Source organism: Oncorhynchus keta, chromosome 9, assembly GCF_023373465.1.
Source record: "Oncorhynchus keta strain PuntledgeMale-10-30-2019 chromosome 9, Oket_V2, whole genome shotgun sequence".
NCBI lineage: Eukaryota > Metazoa > Chordata > Actinopteri > Salmoniformes > Salmonidae > Oncorhynchus > Oncorhynchus keta.
This window is the reverse complement of record NC_068429.1, coordinates 26951630-26971266: the sequence shown is the minus strand read 5'-3', so window position 1 is coordinate 26971266 and position 19637 is coordinate 26951630. Positions and strand designations below refer to the sequence as shown.

The 19637-nt window shown below is 41.2% G+C and overlaps 1 protein-coding gene across 2 annotated transcripts in view; it reads left to right on the top strand.

Moving 5' to 3' along the window:
* LOC118387445 (phosphatidylinositol 3-kinase regulatory subunit alpha) overlaps nucleotides 1–19637 on the top strand; it is a 58762-nt gene that overhangs the window by 2770 nt on the left and 36355 nt on the right. Inside the window, exons 2-3 of one of the 2 annotated variants that reach the window (XM_052525599.1) lie at nucleotides 3542–4212; nucleotides 8918–9016. In XM_052525599.1, coding sequence (XP_052381559.1) covers nucleotides 3882–4212; nucleotides 8918–9016 — 430 coding nt within the window. In that variant the 5' untranslated portion in view covers nucleotides 3542–3881. The remainder of the gene's footprint in view (nucleotides 1–3541; nucleotides 4213–8917; nucleotides 9017–19637) is intronic. The other variant, XM_035775804.2, reaches the window with a different exon arrangement.

Here is a 19637-nt window from a genome sequence, read left to right as displayed (position 1 = left end):
AAGTTAGTGTTTTATATCCAAAGCTGTCAATTATATGCATATTCTAGCATCTTGTCCTGACAAAATATCCCGTTTAAAAAGGGGAATGTTTTTTCCCAAAAATGAAAATACTACCCCTAGAAAATACTGCCACAGGTTTTAACTGACTTGCCTAGTTAAATAAATAGTCAAACCTGGTTGTCTGCTCTCCATCAGGCACTGGGAGATGAATTCCCCTTTCAGCGGACAGTAACCTAAAAGAATGCCAAATCTACACTGGAGTTGCTAGCCAAGAAGACAGTGAATGTGCCCGAGTGGTTGCGTTACAGTTTTGACTTAAATTTACTTGACACTCTATGACAAGACCTGAAAATGGTAGTCTAGGAATGATCAACCAATTTGACAGAGCTTGAAGAATTTGGAAATGAGTAATGGGCAATTGTTTCACAAACCAGTCCTCCATAGGAATTAATGGAATTCTAGAGTATTTAAATTTGAAATGTTTCAAGGACAATATTATGTTTTTAAGTATTTTGTTATTGTAGTGGGGACTAACATTAGTAATAATTAGCTCTCTTAAGTTCTGCAATGACTGACATGACAAGCAAAACTGCTGATGCATTACCCAATTTTGAAATTGCACCCTGTGCAGTCTACTATTTCAACAGTTTGGGAACCACTGCATTAAACACTACAGTATTTCATTGGCATTCAACATGGATGAACAGCATAAGCAAATATATATGAATGCACTTTTTTATTTATCTATGTTAGCATTCCATCTCATAAATTATGTTAACCTAAAAAGGTTTTAATTAGTGCTTTTCAACAGCTGCTTGTTTGAGTTTTGGGTTTATTCAGCAGAACTACTCATTGGCACCAGTGAAAAAGACACAATATGTAGGGTGTCCAATCAAAACTGCATCTTTTGACTAATAGTAAAATATGTTACTTGTGTAGAAACTTTTCTAAGAAAAGCAATGGTCCAAAGAGTTTTTACCCTTGTAGTATTGCCAAGATTAGGGCGACTAAATCATTGGAGGCCGTAAGAAAGGGGATGAAAATATATATTTTTGTCAGCTTGTCTGGGTGTTGTGCGAGAATTAAGGAAAACTGACTCAATATTGAGCTAGTTATCTTCTCAAATCTGGAGGACATAAAAAAATATAAAGGTAAGGCAGATGTGGATTTTGAGATTTTAGTATACTCTTTCTTTATATTGCGATAAACAAGCATATCTCTGAAATGTCAAAGGAGCACAAAGTGTACCACAAGCTTTTACATTTAATTAAACTTGTCATGATAATTTCTAAAATGTGCAGTTTTGTCACACAACACAAATCCACAGATGTCTTACGTTTTGTGGGAGTATGCAATTGGCATGCTGACTGCAGGAATGTCCACCAGATCTGTTGGCAGAGAATTTTTATGTTCCTTTTTCTATCATAAGCCGCCTACAACTTCATTTTAGAGAATTTGGTATTCTGTCCAAACGGCCTCACAACCACAGGCCAAATTTGAATTATATGTGGTATGATTGCAAGTTAGCCTATTACAGATCGGGACAAACGATCCACCTACCGCTATTGTCACTATGAATGGTCGATAGAGGGCAGGATAGACAGTTGGATTGGACTATATTGACCTGTGGTATAGTAAGCGCGCGGAAAAGCGTAGTGCCTAAGGGAAGTACCTTGATAAGGGAGTTGCATGCAAAGAGATTAGGAAGTTGGGCTAGGATGGACTAAATGGATAGTAAAACCTACAAAATGGTGTATGTAAACCAGTGGGGAAAAATGCATTACCCTCCCCTGTGCTCAATATACAGTGTGGCAAAAAAGTATTTCGTCAGCCACCAATTGTGCAAGTTCTCCCACTTAAAAAGACGAGGCCTGTAATTTTCATCATAGGTACACAACTATGACAGACAAAATGAGAAGAAAAAAATCCAGCAAATCACATTGTAGGATTTTTAATGAATTTATTTGCAAATTATGGTGGAAAATAAGTATTTGGTCACCTACAAACAAGCAAGATTTCTGGCTCTCACAGACCTGCAACTTCTTCTTTAAGAGGCTCCTCTGTCCTCCACTCGTTACCTGTATTAAAGGCACCTGTTTGAACTTGTTATCAGTATAAAAGACACCTGTCCACAACCTCAAACAATCACACTCCAAACTCCACTATGGCCAAGACCAAAGAGCTGTCAAAGGACACCAGAAACACAATTGTAGACTTGCACCAGGCTGGGAAGACTGAATCTGCAATAGGTAAGCAGCTTGGTTTGAAGAAATCAACTGGGAGAAATTATTAGGAAATGGAAGACATACAAGACCACTGATAATCTCCCTCGATCTGGGGCTCCACGCAAGATCTCACCCCGTGGGGTCAAAATGATCACGTGAACAAAAATCCCAGAACCACACGGGGGGACCTAGTGAATGACCTGCAGAGAGCTGGGACCAAAGTAACAAAGCCTACCATCAGTAACACACTATGCCGCCAGGGACTCAAATCCTGCAGTGCCAGACGTGTCCCCCTGCTTAAGCCAGTACATGTCCAGGTCCGTCTGAAGTTTGCTAGAGAGTATTTGGATGATCCAGAAGAAGATTGGGAGAATGTCATATGGTCAGATGAAACCAAAATATAACTTTTTGGTAAAAACTCAACTCGTCGTGGTTGGAGGACAAAGAATGCTGAGTTGCATCCAAAGAACACCATACTATATTGTGAAGCATGGGGGTGGAAACATCATGCTTTGGGGCTGTTTTTCTGTAAAGGGACCAGGACGACTGATCTGTGTAAAGGAAAGATTGAATGGGGCCATGTATCGTGAGAGAACCTCCTTCTATCAGCAAGGGCATTGAAGATGAAACGTGGCTGGGTCTTTAAGCATGACAATGATCCCAAACACACCGCCTGGGCAACGAAGGAGTGGCTTCGTAAGAATTTCTAGGTCCTGGAGTGGCCTAGCCAGTCTCCAGATCTCAACCCCATAGAGAATCTTTGGACGGAGTTGAAAGTCTGTGTTTCCCAGCAACAGCCCCAAAACATCACTGCTCTAGAGGAGATCTGCATGGAGGAATGGGCCAAAATACCATCAACAGTGTGTGAAGACTTAAAGAAAACGTTTGACCTCTGTCATTGCCAAAAAAGGGTATATAACAAAGTATTGAGAAACTTTTGTTATTGACCAAATACTTATTTTCCACCATAATTTGCAAATAAATTCATTAAAAAATCTTACAATGTGATTTTCTGGATTTTTTTTCTAATTTTGTCTGTCATAGTTGAAGTGTACCTATGATGAAAATTACAGGCCTCATCTTTTTAAGTAGGAGAACTTGCACAATTGGTGGCTGACTAAATACTTTTTTGCCCCACTGTATATCTCAACCCTCCCAAGATCACAACAAAAAAAGTTAGGCCCCCCCCCACCAATTTAGAACTGTCCCTATTTCGCTGGTACCATGTACATGTAGCCATCGCTGATTTTAAAATGTATGTGATCATAAGTCTTATGCAATGTTTTGCAAATGGCTTCTTCTGTTCTGTATTGCAGGTTGGTTGTACCTTTTCAAGGCCACTGCTGCAGGGCCAAATACTCATGGAAACACTGCCGGAGGCACCACAGGGGTGCAGTGGATAACCAAGCTTGAGAATGACCTGAAGACAAGTTAAAACACAATAATCACCCAAAGAACTATTGAGGGCTAGAATGTTCATTAAGTGTTGTGTTTAGTTTTTTTTGTTTGCTCCATTAATATATTATTGGAAAACCTGAGGAGTAACTAATTGGAACTCTAACCTGCCCGAACAAGTTATTCACAGCAGTGTTCATTTAAAATAATATACATATATATACCAACAACAACCAAAAACACCTGTGAAAAGTCTCAACGATGGCCGCAGAAGGATATCAGTACAGGGCACTTTATGATTACAAGAAGGAGCGAGAGGAGGACATTGACCTCCATGTGGGGGACATCTTAACAGTGACCAAAGGGACCCTGGTGGCCCTAGGGTACAGTGACGGCCTGGAGGAAAGGCCAGAGGACATTGGCTGGCTGCCTGGCTTTAACGAAACCACTCAGGAAAAGGGAGACTTTCCAGGGACATATGTGGAGTTCATTGGGAAGAAGAGGATCTCTCCTCCCACTCCCAAGCCGAGACCCCCCAGACCCTTACCCGTGGCCCCGGGCTCCTCCAAGGCTGACTCTGGTGATGAACTAGGTGAGTGATAAACAGTCTGAGCCTTCTTCAACTGAACCCCAATACAAGGTTTCTGGGACCTGGTATTGGGATGCAGTTGTGATTTGTACATTACAAAACAATGTTCACATTGAAAACAAAAAAACTCAACAGAAACAATTCGAACATTTCACACTGCATGGGTAAAATGTTGAGCTGGGTTATATAGACACAAATCCATATTATGATAAATTTACTGAATTCTCACTAACGATAAATTGAATGATAAATTGGTACATTAATGTTCACCATAGTATTTTTTCATGTTTTACCTTACTACTACTTTGAATGTTGTTTTATCTATCAATTGTCCAATGAACAAAAACATACTAGAAAAGTATTTATTTGGTCTGTCAATTTTCGGTTATCATTTTCGGTTATCATCCCAGCTCTTTTTGTTTGTTTTTACATGCCCTACGAACCCCATTGAAGTTTTTGATTGAATCGGCCCCTACGCAATTAAGCCAAACTTTTAACAATCAGTTGCTGAAACAAAATGCCAACCAAAGGCTAATCCACGATAGGTTTGCAGGCAGCCAAGCTGACATGTAACCTTGCTGTAGAGGTGGTGGGATGGTTCATCTTAAACATAGACTAACCTCTTGTTAACATTACCACTGAGTTTTAGATAGCCCTTATAAACTCCTTTGTTGGATTTAATCGAAAATACTTTTAAACCCACAAAGCAAATCCAGATGGTCGGCTGCTTTGCAAATACCCTACCCCTTACATTTCAATCGTCACTCAGTGGTATGCTTCTTTTTGAAAGCACTTGAAATACTCTACCCTGATGTTATAACATTGCATTTTATTCACAGAACTTCCCATCTGTGTTGGATGGACCTTGTGCATTACTGTATTTGTCACATTTCAAACTTAGTTCCTTCACCATTTGAGAATCTGTGTGTGGAAGCCATTTGGCCAAACCACAGTAGTAATTCAACCCATTGGGCTCACTTCATGGTTCCATTTACACTCTCTGCTCCAGAGTAGTATTGTGTTGCACATGGTTGTGTTGTAGCTAGGACACACAAGATTGTAGATGCCTCATAATGAAATCATATAAGATAAAAAGTTATGGATTCCAATGCCTAACCTTTTATTAGGTTTGTTCTCTCCCTTACATCAAATAGATCCCCAAAAACATGTAAGCGACCAAAGCAAACAATGCCTGATTTATGTTATCTTTATGTTGTGTTGGATGCATTTGTTGAAGCAATTCATTTGGCGATCTACAAAGTATTAGCCAATTCTCTCTCTTGTCTAGTATTATCCTATCTCTTTGTCGTGTCTTTAGCTATGCCGGATTAAGTGATATGACATGCTATTCTAAAAAATAATTTCTCCGTAATTAATATGACATGATTGAGCTAATCATGTAAATGTAATTAACTAGAGAGTCTGGCACCACAAAATAATATTTATAGAGCTGTTATCTTCCGAATAAACTCTTAAAGACCTAGTAATATTTTACATTAATAGCAGTTAACATTAAACGTCATCTTAATTCGGTCTTATCTGAAAGTTGTAAATTCTTGGTTATCTGCACGAACCCTGGATAACAAGTTGAATCAGCAATTCAAAATTGGGTTTAATTATTTATTTACAAAATACCTAACTAATCACACAGAATTACACACACATATTTAAATCATAACTTGATTACAAATTGCGTCATAAAGGAAAACGTCCCTAACGGGCGGAACACATATGACAGCTGGTTACACGAAAGAAAAGGGGCTGGGTTTGATTGAAGGAGCAGGAAGACTGAGGAACAAAGTGCGAAGCTGTGCTATTGTAAAAACAGTATCTTATGCATTCTAAATTACCGCCCTTTTGGAAAAGGAAAATGCAATAAATATTTACTCTGAGCTGCGCTTTGGTAGGTTGGTGGTAGTCCTAGTCCTTTGAAGGATGTCTCTTCTGGTAAATTGGATACGTTGTAGTAACGTCGTTGTGTGTTAGACGAGATACTCTGTCTGTTCCTTCCTAACCCTCGTTTGCAGCTGCTGTTGCTAACTCAACGGCTAGGAGGTATCATTTCTGTAGTGAATAAGAGTTCAAAGTTCATACCATTCGCAACCAAAGCTCATGCTGATGTTGGCTTCGTTCTGTAGTTATTATCTGAACCATTCTGACATCGGACCGTCGTCCTCGGAACAGGAGGTTATATTGTCGTCAAGGCTTTTATATAGGAAGGGAGAGGAGGGCGTGTTTGAAAAGTTTTATAGCCCAAGTCCCTTCACAGGGGCGGGCCACTGATTTGAGCAGAGCCCTACCTTATGAAAACCCAAATCTCACATTATGGAAGCTAAAATCACATTTCATCCCATCACGAATAATTTCATATTCAAACATTTAAATTGAACAACAATTCCATGTGAATCCGACAACTCTGATGTGTAGACTTTCCACTGTAGAGTTTGTCATCTTATCATTGATGAGAATGTCTCAGATGACAACCGAACTGACGTCATTAAGTACCACCGCATATGTTCAATTTGTCGGATTACCAGAATATAGTTAATTTCCCCCCACTTTCTGATGTTTCCAGAATCTCTATGTTAACCAAGGGTTTTGCAAATGTATCAGTAGGGTAGAGAGGAAAAAGGGGGTAAGAGGTATTTATGACTGTCATAAACCTACCCCAGGCCAACGTCATGACATCTTCTTAGATGATTGGACATTCGAACTACTGCCCAGTTTATTGCTAACCTGGTTAGCAGATGTGTGTCACAGATCTCTACGTATCCATCCTTCAATTGGGGCCTGTGGAAACCTGTTGCCTTGGAGTTGGAAAAAAGCAGAGGTGTTTTCAAGTCGCAGTAATTGCAGAGAACGTAACATTTACAAAATGAAGGGTCCACACGATTTTCACAATCATGTTGTGTTTTTTGTCCCTCTTCTTTCATCATAGAGAATGGGTAAATTTATATTTTGCTTGTTTTTTTTTATGTTGCTTACCTGGCTGTATGCTTTTTGGTCACGCTGAATGGAACGATTGCATCCTGTGAGGTTTCCAATGATGATTTGTTAGGAAGTGATGATTGCTAAACGGTTTACTACAATGTTTACTAAACGTCAGATTGGTGTAGCCTACGCGCCAACGTTTGCAAGTGAGCCATTTCCTTGACAGTTTATTTCTTTACATTAAGCCCAAGCAAGTCAGTTGACATTTTTTCCTTTTTCTTTCGATCCCAGCGTCAAACACTAGCTGAGAAAGGGGACTCGCACGGTGGGACTACAATGACATCTTTGATAACAAGTGGCAGTGCTCACATAGCCCCACTGAATGCTAACCAGGGCCGGAGGACAAGGGGGCTTGGCTCCGGTCCAGTGCATTGTGGTGCTGTGCAGCAGCTGGTACCAGCCCAGTGGTTGGACTGCTGGACCACTCCTCTTTGAAACTCCTCCTGGCCAGCATCGAGAAAAAAAATAATTTTGCTGTAGGCACAATATAATTTTTTACCGTCATGCTATTTTCTACTGACTAATCCATGTGAAATAAATGGGCCAGATCTGAACTGGAAGCCTATCTGTTTGCATTGGGTATATTTTTGGGTAGATTATTTTGGTCTGGCTAAGAAAATCTGCCATTCTGACCTTCTGTAATAATTTTTTTTGTTGATATTCCGCTAACAAAACGAACAACACGAAGACGTGTTCTTCGTGTTGTGGAAAAGCCTCAAGTCAACGCGATTGCATATCACACCTTCGAAATGTAATTTTTCTGTGTCATGTTTGACACCTTTGAAATGTCATTTTTCTATGTCATGTTTAAAAATAAAAATAAAGTTAAACCGAAACAACCCGGGCTGTTTCAGGCAACACCGACACAATTCTATATGGCCACTCGAGGCTACAAGACTTTGTAAGTAGAATGACATGCATCTTTAAAGATGCTGTGACGTATATTCAGGCTCTCTGACATTGCGTAGATCTGTCAGCTCACCTATACAACAGGCTCTGGTGACCTGGTTTCCATTTCCTGTCCTTTGTGGTGCTATTGTGAAATTCTTTAGCTGGGGCTTGCAGGGTGAGCGGGGAGCCATATGTGAAGGGGGCATGTGGTGAATGGGCATGACTGTGGTTGAGTGGCAAGCGCTGAGCCCAGAGCAAGTGTGAATGTAGCACCAGGAAAAGAAAAGTCTCTTTGTCACGGGAAGGGGGAGAGAGTGCTTAAGGCTGGGAGTGAGAGGTGTGGGAGGGAAGGGGCTGGGGAACGGGATTGGTGAGCTGAGTGATCAGGGCTGCAGACTGGCTGGCGAGAAAGGAGAGGGGCTGGGAAGTGTGGAGACTAAGGCCTGGGGAGGCTAAGGGGCTGAGGAGGGCTCTGGGCTGGTTAGAGTCTTGTTGCTTCAGAGTGTGATTTATTGCCTGCCACTGAGGGATCTGGCAGATCCCCCTCTTTCTTCCTTTCCTCCAGTGCTTCAGGTTTTTTTCCTCTGACCCTCTTTTTTTAGTGTTTTGATAATGTTCTTGGAGTCGGTCCCTGCTGGGAGGGAGGAGTGCGTAGGCTTGGAAAGGGGCCTCTGCTCTCACTGAGCCACAGGGGTTTATTTCAGAGCAGCAGATGTGGATAGAGGGAAAGAGCGAAAGAGGGCTGGGCCGGGCTTGGAGAAGCATTCCGGTTCATTCCAGCTCCCAGTCTTTTTAAAACACCAGCATGCTGCTGCTCCTTTCCTAGGCCTCTCGACTGAGTCATGTAGCCAGCCAGCCAGCCTTGAAAAGAGGACCTTCACTCTGGGCCTGAAAACCACTGAGAAGAAGGAAGCGTCACTTTCAGGTCACAACTTCCATTCACCTATTTTGTCTGGCAGGCTCGAACCAGAAAATCTTCCTACTAACTCCTCCCTTGTAGAACATTTTAAATAGTGTTTGATGTGATCCTGGTGTTGAGGCCATTTTATGCAGCTGAGGTTGTTTATTATGTGACAAAACGGCACACTAGAATGTCCCTCTGTATTATAACCAGCTATACTTGTCTGAGTTTTCTTTGTCACCCCCAGCCTTGTGGTGCGGACCAGCTGACAATAGTGCTGACTACTGTCATCATTCAATTGGATCGCACATTGATACCATAACATATTCTAACCGCAATTCAATTGTGAAATCTCTCACATGGATAACGTTTGAATTTTGTGCGATGGTTGATAGCTTGCCTATAGGTAAAAAAATAAACATCTGTTTTGTGCTTTATTGCAGACGGTGTGGCCAAAGCCTAATTTCTGCTTCATGTGTATGCAGCTATTAGCACACCATAAATACCATAGTGTACCGTAATTGCTGGACTATTAAGCGCACCTGAATATAAACCGCACCCACTGCATTATAAAAAAATATGTATTTTGTACATAAATAAGCCGCACATGTCTATAAGCCGCAGGTGCCTACCGGTACATTGAAACGAATTAACTTTACACAGCCTTTAAACGAAACACGGTGTTGTAACAAAATTCTATAGGCTTTAACGAAACACGGCTTGTAACAAAAATAAATAGGCTTTAACGAAACACGGCTTGTAACAAAAATTAAAACAGTAGCCTACCAAGAAAGTCATTGGTCACTATCTTCCTCCTCCTGTGCATTGAAACCACTGAAGTCATCTCCTTCGGTGTCGGAGTTGAATAGCCTCAGAATTGCTTCATCCGATGTTGGATCGTTTTCATTGTCGCTCTCATCACTTTCATCCGGAGGCAAATACCCCGCTGAGCTCATGCTGCCCCTTCAACACGTAGCAGTCCAGCCTTTCGAAATCTGTTGATGATAGTGGATTTTTTGACAATGCTCCACGCTGTTAGGACCCACTGGCAGACTTGACCAGAAGATGCTCTTCGCCTGCGGCCCGTTTTAGTGAAGGATTTCTCCCCACTTGTCATCCAAGCCTCCCACTGAACAAGGAGCGCCACCTTAAATGCACGATTTACACTGATGTCGAGTGGTTGCAAATACTTTGGGCCATCTGCTTTTTCTTCCCTCTCAAAGCTTTTGTTGTATTTTTGCACGGAGTCAGTTCCTCACGCTGCTGTTTCCAACGTCTTATCATCGACTCATTAAGGCCAAGCTCCCATGCAGCAGCTCTATTTCCTTTTCCAACAGCCAGATCGATCGCCTTCAACTTGAAAGCTGCATCATATGCATTTTTCCGTGTCTTTGCCATGATGAGGGTGACAAAATTACTACCGTAATCAGAATGATGAGAAGTTTGAGCGCGCTCGACTCAGTTGTCTGGCAGCGTGAATCTTGTGAAAGCGGGGAAAATCCATAAATTAGCCGCGTCATTGTATAAACCGTGAGGTTAAAAGTGTGGGAATAAAGTAGCGGCTTATAGTCCGGAAATTACGGTATATAGACAAACAAAATAAGAATAACTATTCAAACTACACAGGAACTTCTCATGTAAACCATATCGCACATAATGCTGAGCACTTGATTTAATGAAACGATTCACATATGTGTGGACATTTCGGAAATAAGAGATTTTAATCTACATCCGCCTCTTTACACTGCAAAAAATGTGTCATGGGGTGTGTGTCGTCAAACTAGTGTAGTGTAAAGTAGAGCCCAACTGACATTATCAGCTGAAATGATCCTTTTACAGATGTATCTCAACATTTAATCCACCGAAAAGGAGTGAAAGAAAAAATATGCAAAGAAAACACTTGGGGGAGAGAAGCAGTTCTTCATAGAATTTTACTTTATTTTTGCATTTCATTATTTGTCCTGAATAGGGCACTCTTTATATGGCTATAAACCCATCTTGCCTTTGCGTGCTACAGCAAGACTGGACACTATAATTCAACACAACTACACCAGTCGGTCGGAGAGGAGAGTGAACTAACTGTTAATGATTTTATGGTGAGTTCAGAGTAGAGAGCTAAATAAAGTGCAAAAAATGCACACTGACCATATACTGTTATGAAGTGTCATAGATGGTCGTCGTGACATCATGGATGCTATGCTCAAATGTAATGCGTTAAGTGCTAAGAACATTCAACTCTATGGTAACGCTAACGTTACAGCCCTTTACGTGAAGCCCGCTAAACCTGGCGTGATTTATATTAGTTTTTTTGATGGGTGTTCACCAAGCTTTGTCTTCAGAGACACAAAAAGAAAATGTAGAAGGTTACAAGTAGCGCTTCATAGTTACATTTTGATGTATGGGTTGTCATTTGTCAGGGACTGGTCCAAATATTTCCAAGATTGCATAGCAGTTCAGACGTCTTTTGTCCTCGTCTTGTCGTGTCCCATATATACAGTGCCTTGCGAAAGTATTCGGCCCCCTTGAACTTTGCGACCTTTTGCCACATTTCAGGCTTCAAACATAAAGATATAAAACAATTTATTTTGTGAAGAATCAACAACAAGTGGGACACAATCATGAAGTGGAACGACATTTATTGGATATTTCAAACTTTTAACAAATCAAAAACTGAAAAATTGGGCGTGCAAAATGATTCAGCCCCCTGAAGTTAATACTTTGTAGCGCCACCTTTTGCTGCGATTACAGCTGTAAGTCGCTTGGAGTATGTCTCTATCAGTTTTGCACATCGAAAGACTGACATTTTTTCCCATTCCTCCTTGCAAAACAGCTCGAGCTCAGTGAGGTTGGATGGAGAGCATTTGTGAACAGCAATTTTCAGTTCTTTCCACAGATTCTCGATTGGATTCAGGTCTGGACTTTGACTTGGCCATTCTAACACCTGGATATGTTTATTTTTGAACCATTCCATTGTAGATTTTGCTTTGTTTTGGATCATTGTCTTGTTGGAAGACAAATCTCCGTCCCAGTCTCAGGTCTTTTGCAGACTCCATCAGGTTTTCTTCCAGAATGGTCCTGTATTTGGCTCCATCCATCTTCCCATCAATTTTAACCATCTTCCCTGTCCCTGCTGAAGAAAAGCAGGCCCAAACCATGATGCTGCCACCACCGTGTTTGAGAGTGGGGATGGTGTGTTCAGGGTGATGAGCTGTGTTGCTTTTATGCCAAACATAACGTTTTGCATTGTTGCCAAAAAGTTCAATTTTGGTTTCATCTGACCAGAGCACCTTCTTCCACATGTTTGGTGTGTCTCCCAGGTGGCTTGTGGCAAACTTTAAACGACACTTTTTATGGATATCTTTAAGAAATGGCTTTCTTCTTGCCACTCTTCCATAAAGGCCAGATTTGTGCAATATACGACTGATTGTTGTCCTATGGACAGAGTCTCCCACCTCAGCTGTAGAACTCTGCAGTTCATCCAGAGTGATCATTGGCCTCTTGGCTGCATCTCTGATCAGTCTTATCCTTGTATGAGCTGAAAGTTTAGAGGGACGGCCAGGTCTTGGTAGATTTGCAGTGGTCTGATACTCCTTCCATTTCAATATTATCGCTTGCACAGTGCTCCTTGGGATGTTTAAAGCTTGGGAAATCTTTTTGTATCCAAATCCGGCTTTAAACTTCTTCACAACAGTATCTCGGACCTGCCTGGTGTGTTCCTTGTTCTTCATGATGCTCTCTGCGCTTTTAACGGACCTCTGAGACTATCACAGTGCAGGTGCATTTATACGGAGACTTGATTACACACAGGTGGATTGTATTTATCATCATTAGTCATTTAGGTCAACATTGGATCATTCAGAGATCCTCACTGAACTTCTGGAGAGAGTTTGCTGCACTGAAAGTAAAGGGGCTGAATAATTTTGCACACCCAATTTTTCAGTTTTTGATTTGTTAAAAAAGTTAGAAATATCCAATAAATGTCGTTCCACTTCATCATTGTGTCCCACTTGTTGATTCTTCACAAAAAAATACATATCTTTATGTTTGAAGCCTGAAATGTGGCAAAAGGTCGCAAAGTTCAAGGGGGCCGAATACTTTCGCAAGGCACTGATGTGTGTATATATATATATTTAAACTTTTTTCACATACATTTTTTTCCCCCCATCAACTCATCTTCAAAACACTCTCCTGCAACCCGCCTCACCAATTTATATTTATAAAAAACTTATTATTTACCTCAAATCTGTAATCCTCCAAGAATCTAGCCAGGAGCTAGCCAGGAGCTAGCCAGGAGCTAGTTTAGAAGCTAGTTTAGAAGCTAGTTTAGAAGCTAGTTTAGAAGCTAGTTGAGAAGCTAGTTGAGAAGCTAGTTAGCTTCTTTACTGGCAAATCGTTAGTATTCAGCTAACCACGGTTTGTGGTCATCAGCTAACCTTTAGCTCGAATCTATCGCCACTTTTGTACGGCGCAGCGCGGCTCGGAACAGAACATACCGGACCAATTTTTCTCTCCATGTCCCTGAATTTCAACCGCTAACTCTGGACATTCATACCTGGATCTCACAGCTAGCTAGCTGCTATCCGTCAATCACTCCTGAGTTCCATCAATCACTCCTGGGCTGCAGTCACCTATCCGGACCCATTTTACTGCCTACGCGGAGCCCCACCGGGCCTTCACAACTGGACTGCCGACTTTATCTACCCGAAGGAGTTATCCGGCTGGTCCTCTGTTGCGACGTTACCTGAACGCCCATCTGCGGCCTGCTAACCGTTAGCTGTCTTACCGGCTGCTATCTGAATAGACAATCGGACAATTTATTTATTTTTATTATTATTATGTTTTCTTCTTGTGCCTCTATAACTATATCTATTTTTATTTTTGTTGTGTGATTTGGATTAATCCCCTCTACCACACGGAACCCCACTAATCTACTGATGGAACGCAAGAGGTGGCTAATAACAGACCTCCATCCTATGCTAGCTTGCTACCGATGGCTGGGCTAGCTGTCTAAATCGCCGTGACCCACAACCAGCCCCTCCAGTCACCGGACCCTTTTGATCACTCGACTAAGCATGCCTCTCCTTAATGTCAATATGCCTTGTCCATTGCTGTTCTGGTTAGTATTTATTGGCTTATTTCACTGTAGAGCCTCTAGTCCTGCTCACAATACCTTATCCAACCTATTAGTTCCACCACCCACACATGCAATGACATCTCCTGGTTTCAAATGTTTCTAGAGACAATATCTCTCTCTTCATCACTCAGTACCTAGGTTTACCTCCACTGTATTCACATCCTACCATACCTTTGTCTGTACATTATACCTTGATGCTATTTTATCGCCCCCAGAAGCCTCCTTTTACTCTCTGTTCCAGACGTTCTAGATGACCAATTCTTATTGCTTTTAGCCGCACCCTTATTCTACTCCTATGTTCCTCTGGCGATGTAGAGGTGAATCCAGGCCCTGCAGTGCCTAGCTCCACTCCAATTCCCCAGGCGCTCTCTTTTGACGACTTCTGTAACCGTAATAGCCTTGGTTTCATGCATGTGAACATTAGAAGCCTCCTCCTTAAGTTTGTTCTATTCACTGCATAAGCACACTCGGCCAACCAGGATGTTGTAGCTGTGTCTGAATCCTGGCTTAGGAAGACCACCACAAATTCTGACATTTTAATCCCGAACTACAACATTTTCAGACCAGATAGAACTGCCAAAGGGGGCGGTGTTGCAATCTACTGCAAAGATGGCCTGCAGAGTTCTGTCCTACTATCCAGGTCTGTACCCAAACAATTTGAACTTCTACTTTTAAAAATCCACCTTTCTAAAAACAAGTCTCTCACCGTTGCCGCCTGCTATAGACCACCCAGCTGTGCTCTGGACACCATATGTGAACTGATTGCCCCCATCTATCTTCAGAGCTCGTGCTGCTAGGCGACCTAAACTGGAACATGCTTAACACCCCAGCCATCCTACAATCTAAACTTGATTCCCTCAATCTCACACATTATCAATGAACCTACCAGGTACCTCCCCAAAGCCTTAAACACGGGTACCCTCATAGATATCATCCTAACCAACTTGCCCTCTAAATACACCTCTGCTGTCTTCAACCAAGATCTCAGCGATCACTGCCTCATTGCCTGCATCCGTAATGTGTCAGCGGTCAAACGACCTCCACTCATCACTGTAAAACGCTCCCTGAAACACTTCAGCGAGCAGGCCTTTCTAATCGACCTGGCCGGGGTATCCTGGAAGGATATTGATCTCATCCCGTCAGTAGAGGATGCCTGGATATTCTTTAAAAATGCATTCCTAACCATCTTAAATAAACATGCCCCATTCAAGAAATTTAGAACCAGGAACAGATAGGTCTGGGGAGAACCAAGGGCTATGACTGCCCTTAACCAACACAAAAACATCCTATGGCGTTCTGCATTAGCATCGAACAGCCCCCGTGATATGCAGCTGTTCAGGGAAGCTAGAAACCATTATACACAGGCAGTTAGAAAAGCCAAGGCTAGCTTTTTCAAGCAGAAATTTGCTTCCTGCAACACTAACTCAAAAAAGTTTTGGGACACTGTGAAGTCCATGAAGAACAAGAACACCTCCTCCCAGCTGCCCACTGCACTGAAGATAGGAAACACTGTCACCACTGATAAATACACCATCTGACTTAGGATACGTGGACAACTACACATACTTAGGTGTCTGGTTAGACTGTAAACTCTCCTTCCAGACCCATATCAAACATCTCCAATCCAAAGTTAAATCTAGAATTGGCTTCCTATTTCGCAACAAAGCATCCTTCACTCATGCTGCCAAACATACCCTTGTAAAACTGACCATCCTACCAATCCTCGACTTTGGCGATGTCATTTACAAAATAGCCTCCAATACCCTACTCAACAAATTGGATGCAGTCTATCACAGTGCAATCCGTTTTGTCACCAAAGCCCCATATACTACCCACCGTTGCGACCTGTACGCTCTCGTTGGCTGGCCCTCGCTTCATACTCGTCGCCAAACCCACTGGCTCCATGTCATCTACAAGACCCTGCTAGGTAAAGTCCCCCTTATCTCAGCTCGCTGTTCACCATAGCATCTCCCACCTGTAGCACACGCTCCAGCAGGTATATCTCTCTAGTCACCCCCAAAACCAATTCTTTCTTTGGCCGCCTCTCCTTCCAGTTCTCTGCTGCCAATGACTGGAACGAACTTCAAAAATCTCTGAAACTGGAAACACTTATCTCCTTCACTAGCTTTAAGCACCAACTGTCAGAGCAGCTCACAGATTACTGCACCTGTACGTACATAGCCCACTTATAATTTAGCCCAAACAACTACCTCTTTCCATACTGTATTTAATTAGTTAATTTATTTTGCTCCTTTGCACCCCATTATTTTTATTTCTACTTTGCACATTCTTCCATTGCAAATCTACCATTCCAGTGTTTTACTTGCTATATTGTATTTACTTTGCCACCATGGCTTTTTTTTTTTTTTGCATTTACTTCCCTTCTCACCTCATTTGCTCACATCGTATATAGACTTGTTTATACTGTATTATTGACTGTATGTTTGTTTTACTCCATGTGTAAGTCTGTGTCGTTGTATCCGTCGAACTGCTTTGCTTTATCTTGGCCAGGTCGCAATTGTAAATGAGAACTTGTTCTCAACTTGCCTACCTGGTTAAATAAAGGTGGGGGGAAAAAAGAAAAAAAATACACTTTTTGCCATCCAGCCTGTGTACTTGACGCCATTCACTGAGGGGCTAGTGCTATTCGGGATCCTTGGGACATAACCCCTACCTAACCTGAACCTTGACCCTTACCGTAATCATTTTAAATTTCAACTTCAATGGGGTAGGGACATCCCAAGGATCCAGAATTGCAAATATTATAGATCATTTAGGCTAAAAAAACAACCTGAGGATTGAATATAAACATTTGACATGTTTCTATGAACATTACGAATGCAATTTAGATTTTTTGTCAGATTTGTTTTGACTGAGTTTGAGCCTGTGGTTTACTGAAGGAAACGCGCTAACAAAACTGAGGTTTTTGGATATAAAGAGACTTCATCGAACAAAAGGAACATTTATTGAGTAAATGAATGTCTTCTGATTGCCACCATATGAAGATCATCAAAGGTAAGGGATTCATTTTATCTCTATTTCTGAGTTTAGTAACGCTTCTGCTTGGCTGGTTAATGTTTGTAATGATTGTCAACTGGGCTATGTTCTGGGCTAGCTATGTTCTGGGCTAGCTATGTTCTGGGCTAGCTATGTTCTGGGCTAGCTATGTTCTGGGCTAGGTATGCTTTCGCCTAAAAGCATTTTATAAACATGACACTGTGGTTGGTTTAACAAGAAGTTAATCTTTAAACCTATGTAAAATATGTTTTGTTTTCTGCATTTTTATAATGAGCATTTCTGTAATTGAATTTGGCGCTCTGCAACCTCACTGGATGTTGGCCAGATGGGACACTAGCGTCCCACATACCCTAGAGAGGTTAACACTGTTGCCGATAAAGCTATCGTTATAAGCAGCCAGCTAGTTTCATCTGGCTAGTGAGGCTCGACCTGACCGGGTTATGTGTTGTGAAGCTAGCCACAATAAGGATTTGGTACAATAGTGGAATTTGCGGGTTGCCTTAAAAATAAAATTACTTCTTTGAAAGTGATGCAGAAGGTTACAATTGGTGGAATCATGCCATATTTAGAGTAGATAATGTCAAACAAGGTTGGAATGTGAGTCAATGAAATGGTGTATCAGTCTACTCGGTGACACCCACAGAACACAACTGTGAAGAGTTTATGCAAATATTAGCGCTGTAGCTCTTATCGCGGGACTGTGACAGGGGAGGTGATTTCACACAATCAGCCTATTTTGTGTGTTGACAATCATATTGCACTGTACAGCTTTACCTAAGGAGTGGGGATCAATGAAATGGGGCATCAGTCTACTCAATACCAAGATATTTTTCCCCAGAATATTCCAAAATATCCGCGCAGTATTATTTTTCCTTTGGAATAGTGTGCAATACACATAGGTTGACAATAAATGTGGCTCAATTCACAGCTGTTTCATAGTCCTGCAATAAGAGCTACGACGCTAATGTTCTGTGGGTGTCACTGAGTAGACTGATGCCCCATGTCATTGATCAACAATCCATAGGTAAGGCTGCACAGTGAAATAATTATGCCCCCACTGCAATTCTAAAGTATAATACATCCAGTGTGATTTCAACAGATTTTTGTCAAATTAAAAAATTGTCTTTTGTTGATGTTCTATAACATTCCAAGATCATTTAGCACGATCTATTCAATTATGGCATAATTATACTATTTGTAGTCATTTGCATCACTGGCAATGACAGACTTCAAAATAAAAGTATAACCGCAAAGTCCACTATTGTGGCTAATCCTTATTTTGTCTAGCTTCACGTAGATGGGTCCGACCACCATTAATCAAATGAGAACTGTTTTATAAATTAGGGTTATTTTAGATGACACCTAGCTATATAGTTAGCTAGCTAACTATTGTCATTTTGCTATATTTTTAGGGAATAACATTGTTTGCATCCATGAGCTAGCTAGCTTTTTTATGACCAGCACTGTAGGTGTGCGAGACAACTTTACCAGCATCATAGTATACGTATTGATGAATCGTTGTGACATATGAAATACGAGTGATGGTGTAATAACTACATAAAAAATTTATGAACTTGTTAAATTATTATGTGATGTGCAGTCATATTCAGGTCCTGATTGGTAAACAAGCTTATTTGACATGTCAAATAGTGTGTTTGACTCGAACGGCGTTCCATAGTATGATAAATCCTGGTTGAGAATGAAACGACTGAACAGTGAAACAGCACAGCAAGTAAGTGAAAGAAATAGGTTTTTGATTGTTTTACTGGTAGTGGGGACATGCATAAATACCAACAAAATAACTTTTTGTGTGTGTGTGTGTGTGTGTGTGTGTAACCGTAGCTAGGCAAGTCAGTTAAGAACAAATTCTTATTTACAATGACTGCCAAATCCGGACGACCCTGGGGCTATTGTGTGCCTCCCTATGGGACGCCCGGATGTGATACTGACTGGATTTGAACAAGGGACTGTAATGACACCTCTTGCACAGAGATGCAGTGCCTTAGACCGCTGTGTGTGTGAGTGTTAACTATTTAACTGTACTAGAATGCTTAAGGTCGTTAACATTTAAAATAGTGGTTATCAGTATCAATATCGGGTTTTATTTGGCAAGGAAAATATCAGATATCGGTATCGGCCAAAAATATAATATAGGTGCATCACTACTAAATAGTGAATAGTGAAAATGTGTCATCGTTGAGCTTAGGCTTCTGTGCCTATGCACATTTTTTGCTGGAATCCGAGCACTTTATTCTCCTTTCACTAGAGTAACATTGTGGCGCACAATTGGCCGGGTTTTGCCAGGGTAGACCATTGTTGTAAAATAAGAATTTGTTGTTAAACTGTTTTCTTCTATTAAAAATCATCCCTTTCTCGTACTCTAAAGTGTTATGTGGTGCTTAAGTTAATGTTCTTTCCTCAAATGTAAGAAATCGGCGTTCTGATTTTAAGGACTTTTATGTATTTTTTTAGCTATAATAATACAAATATTAG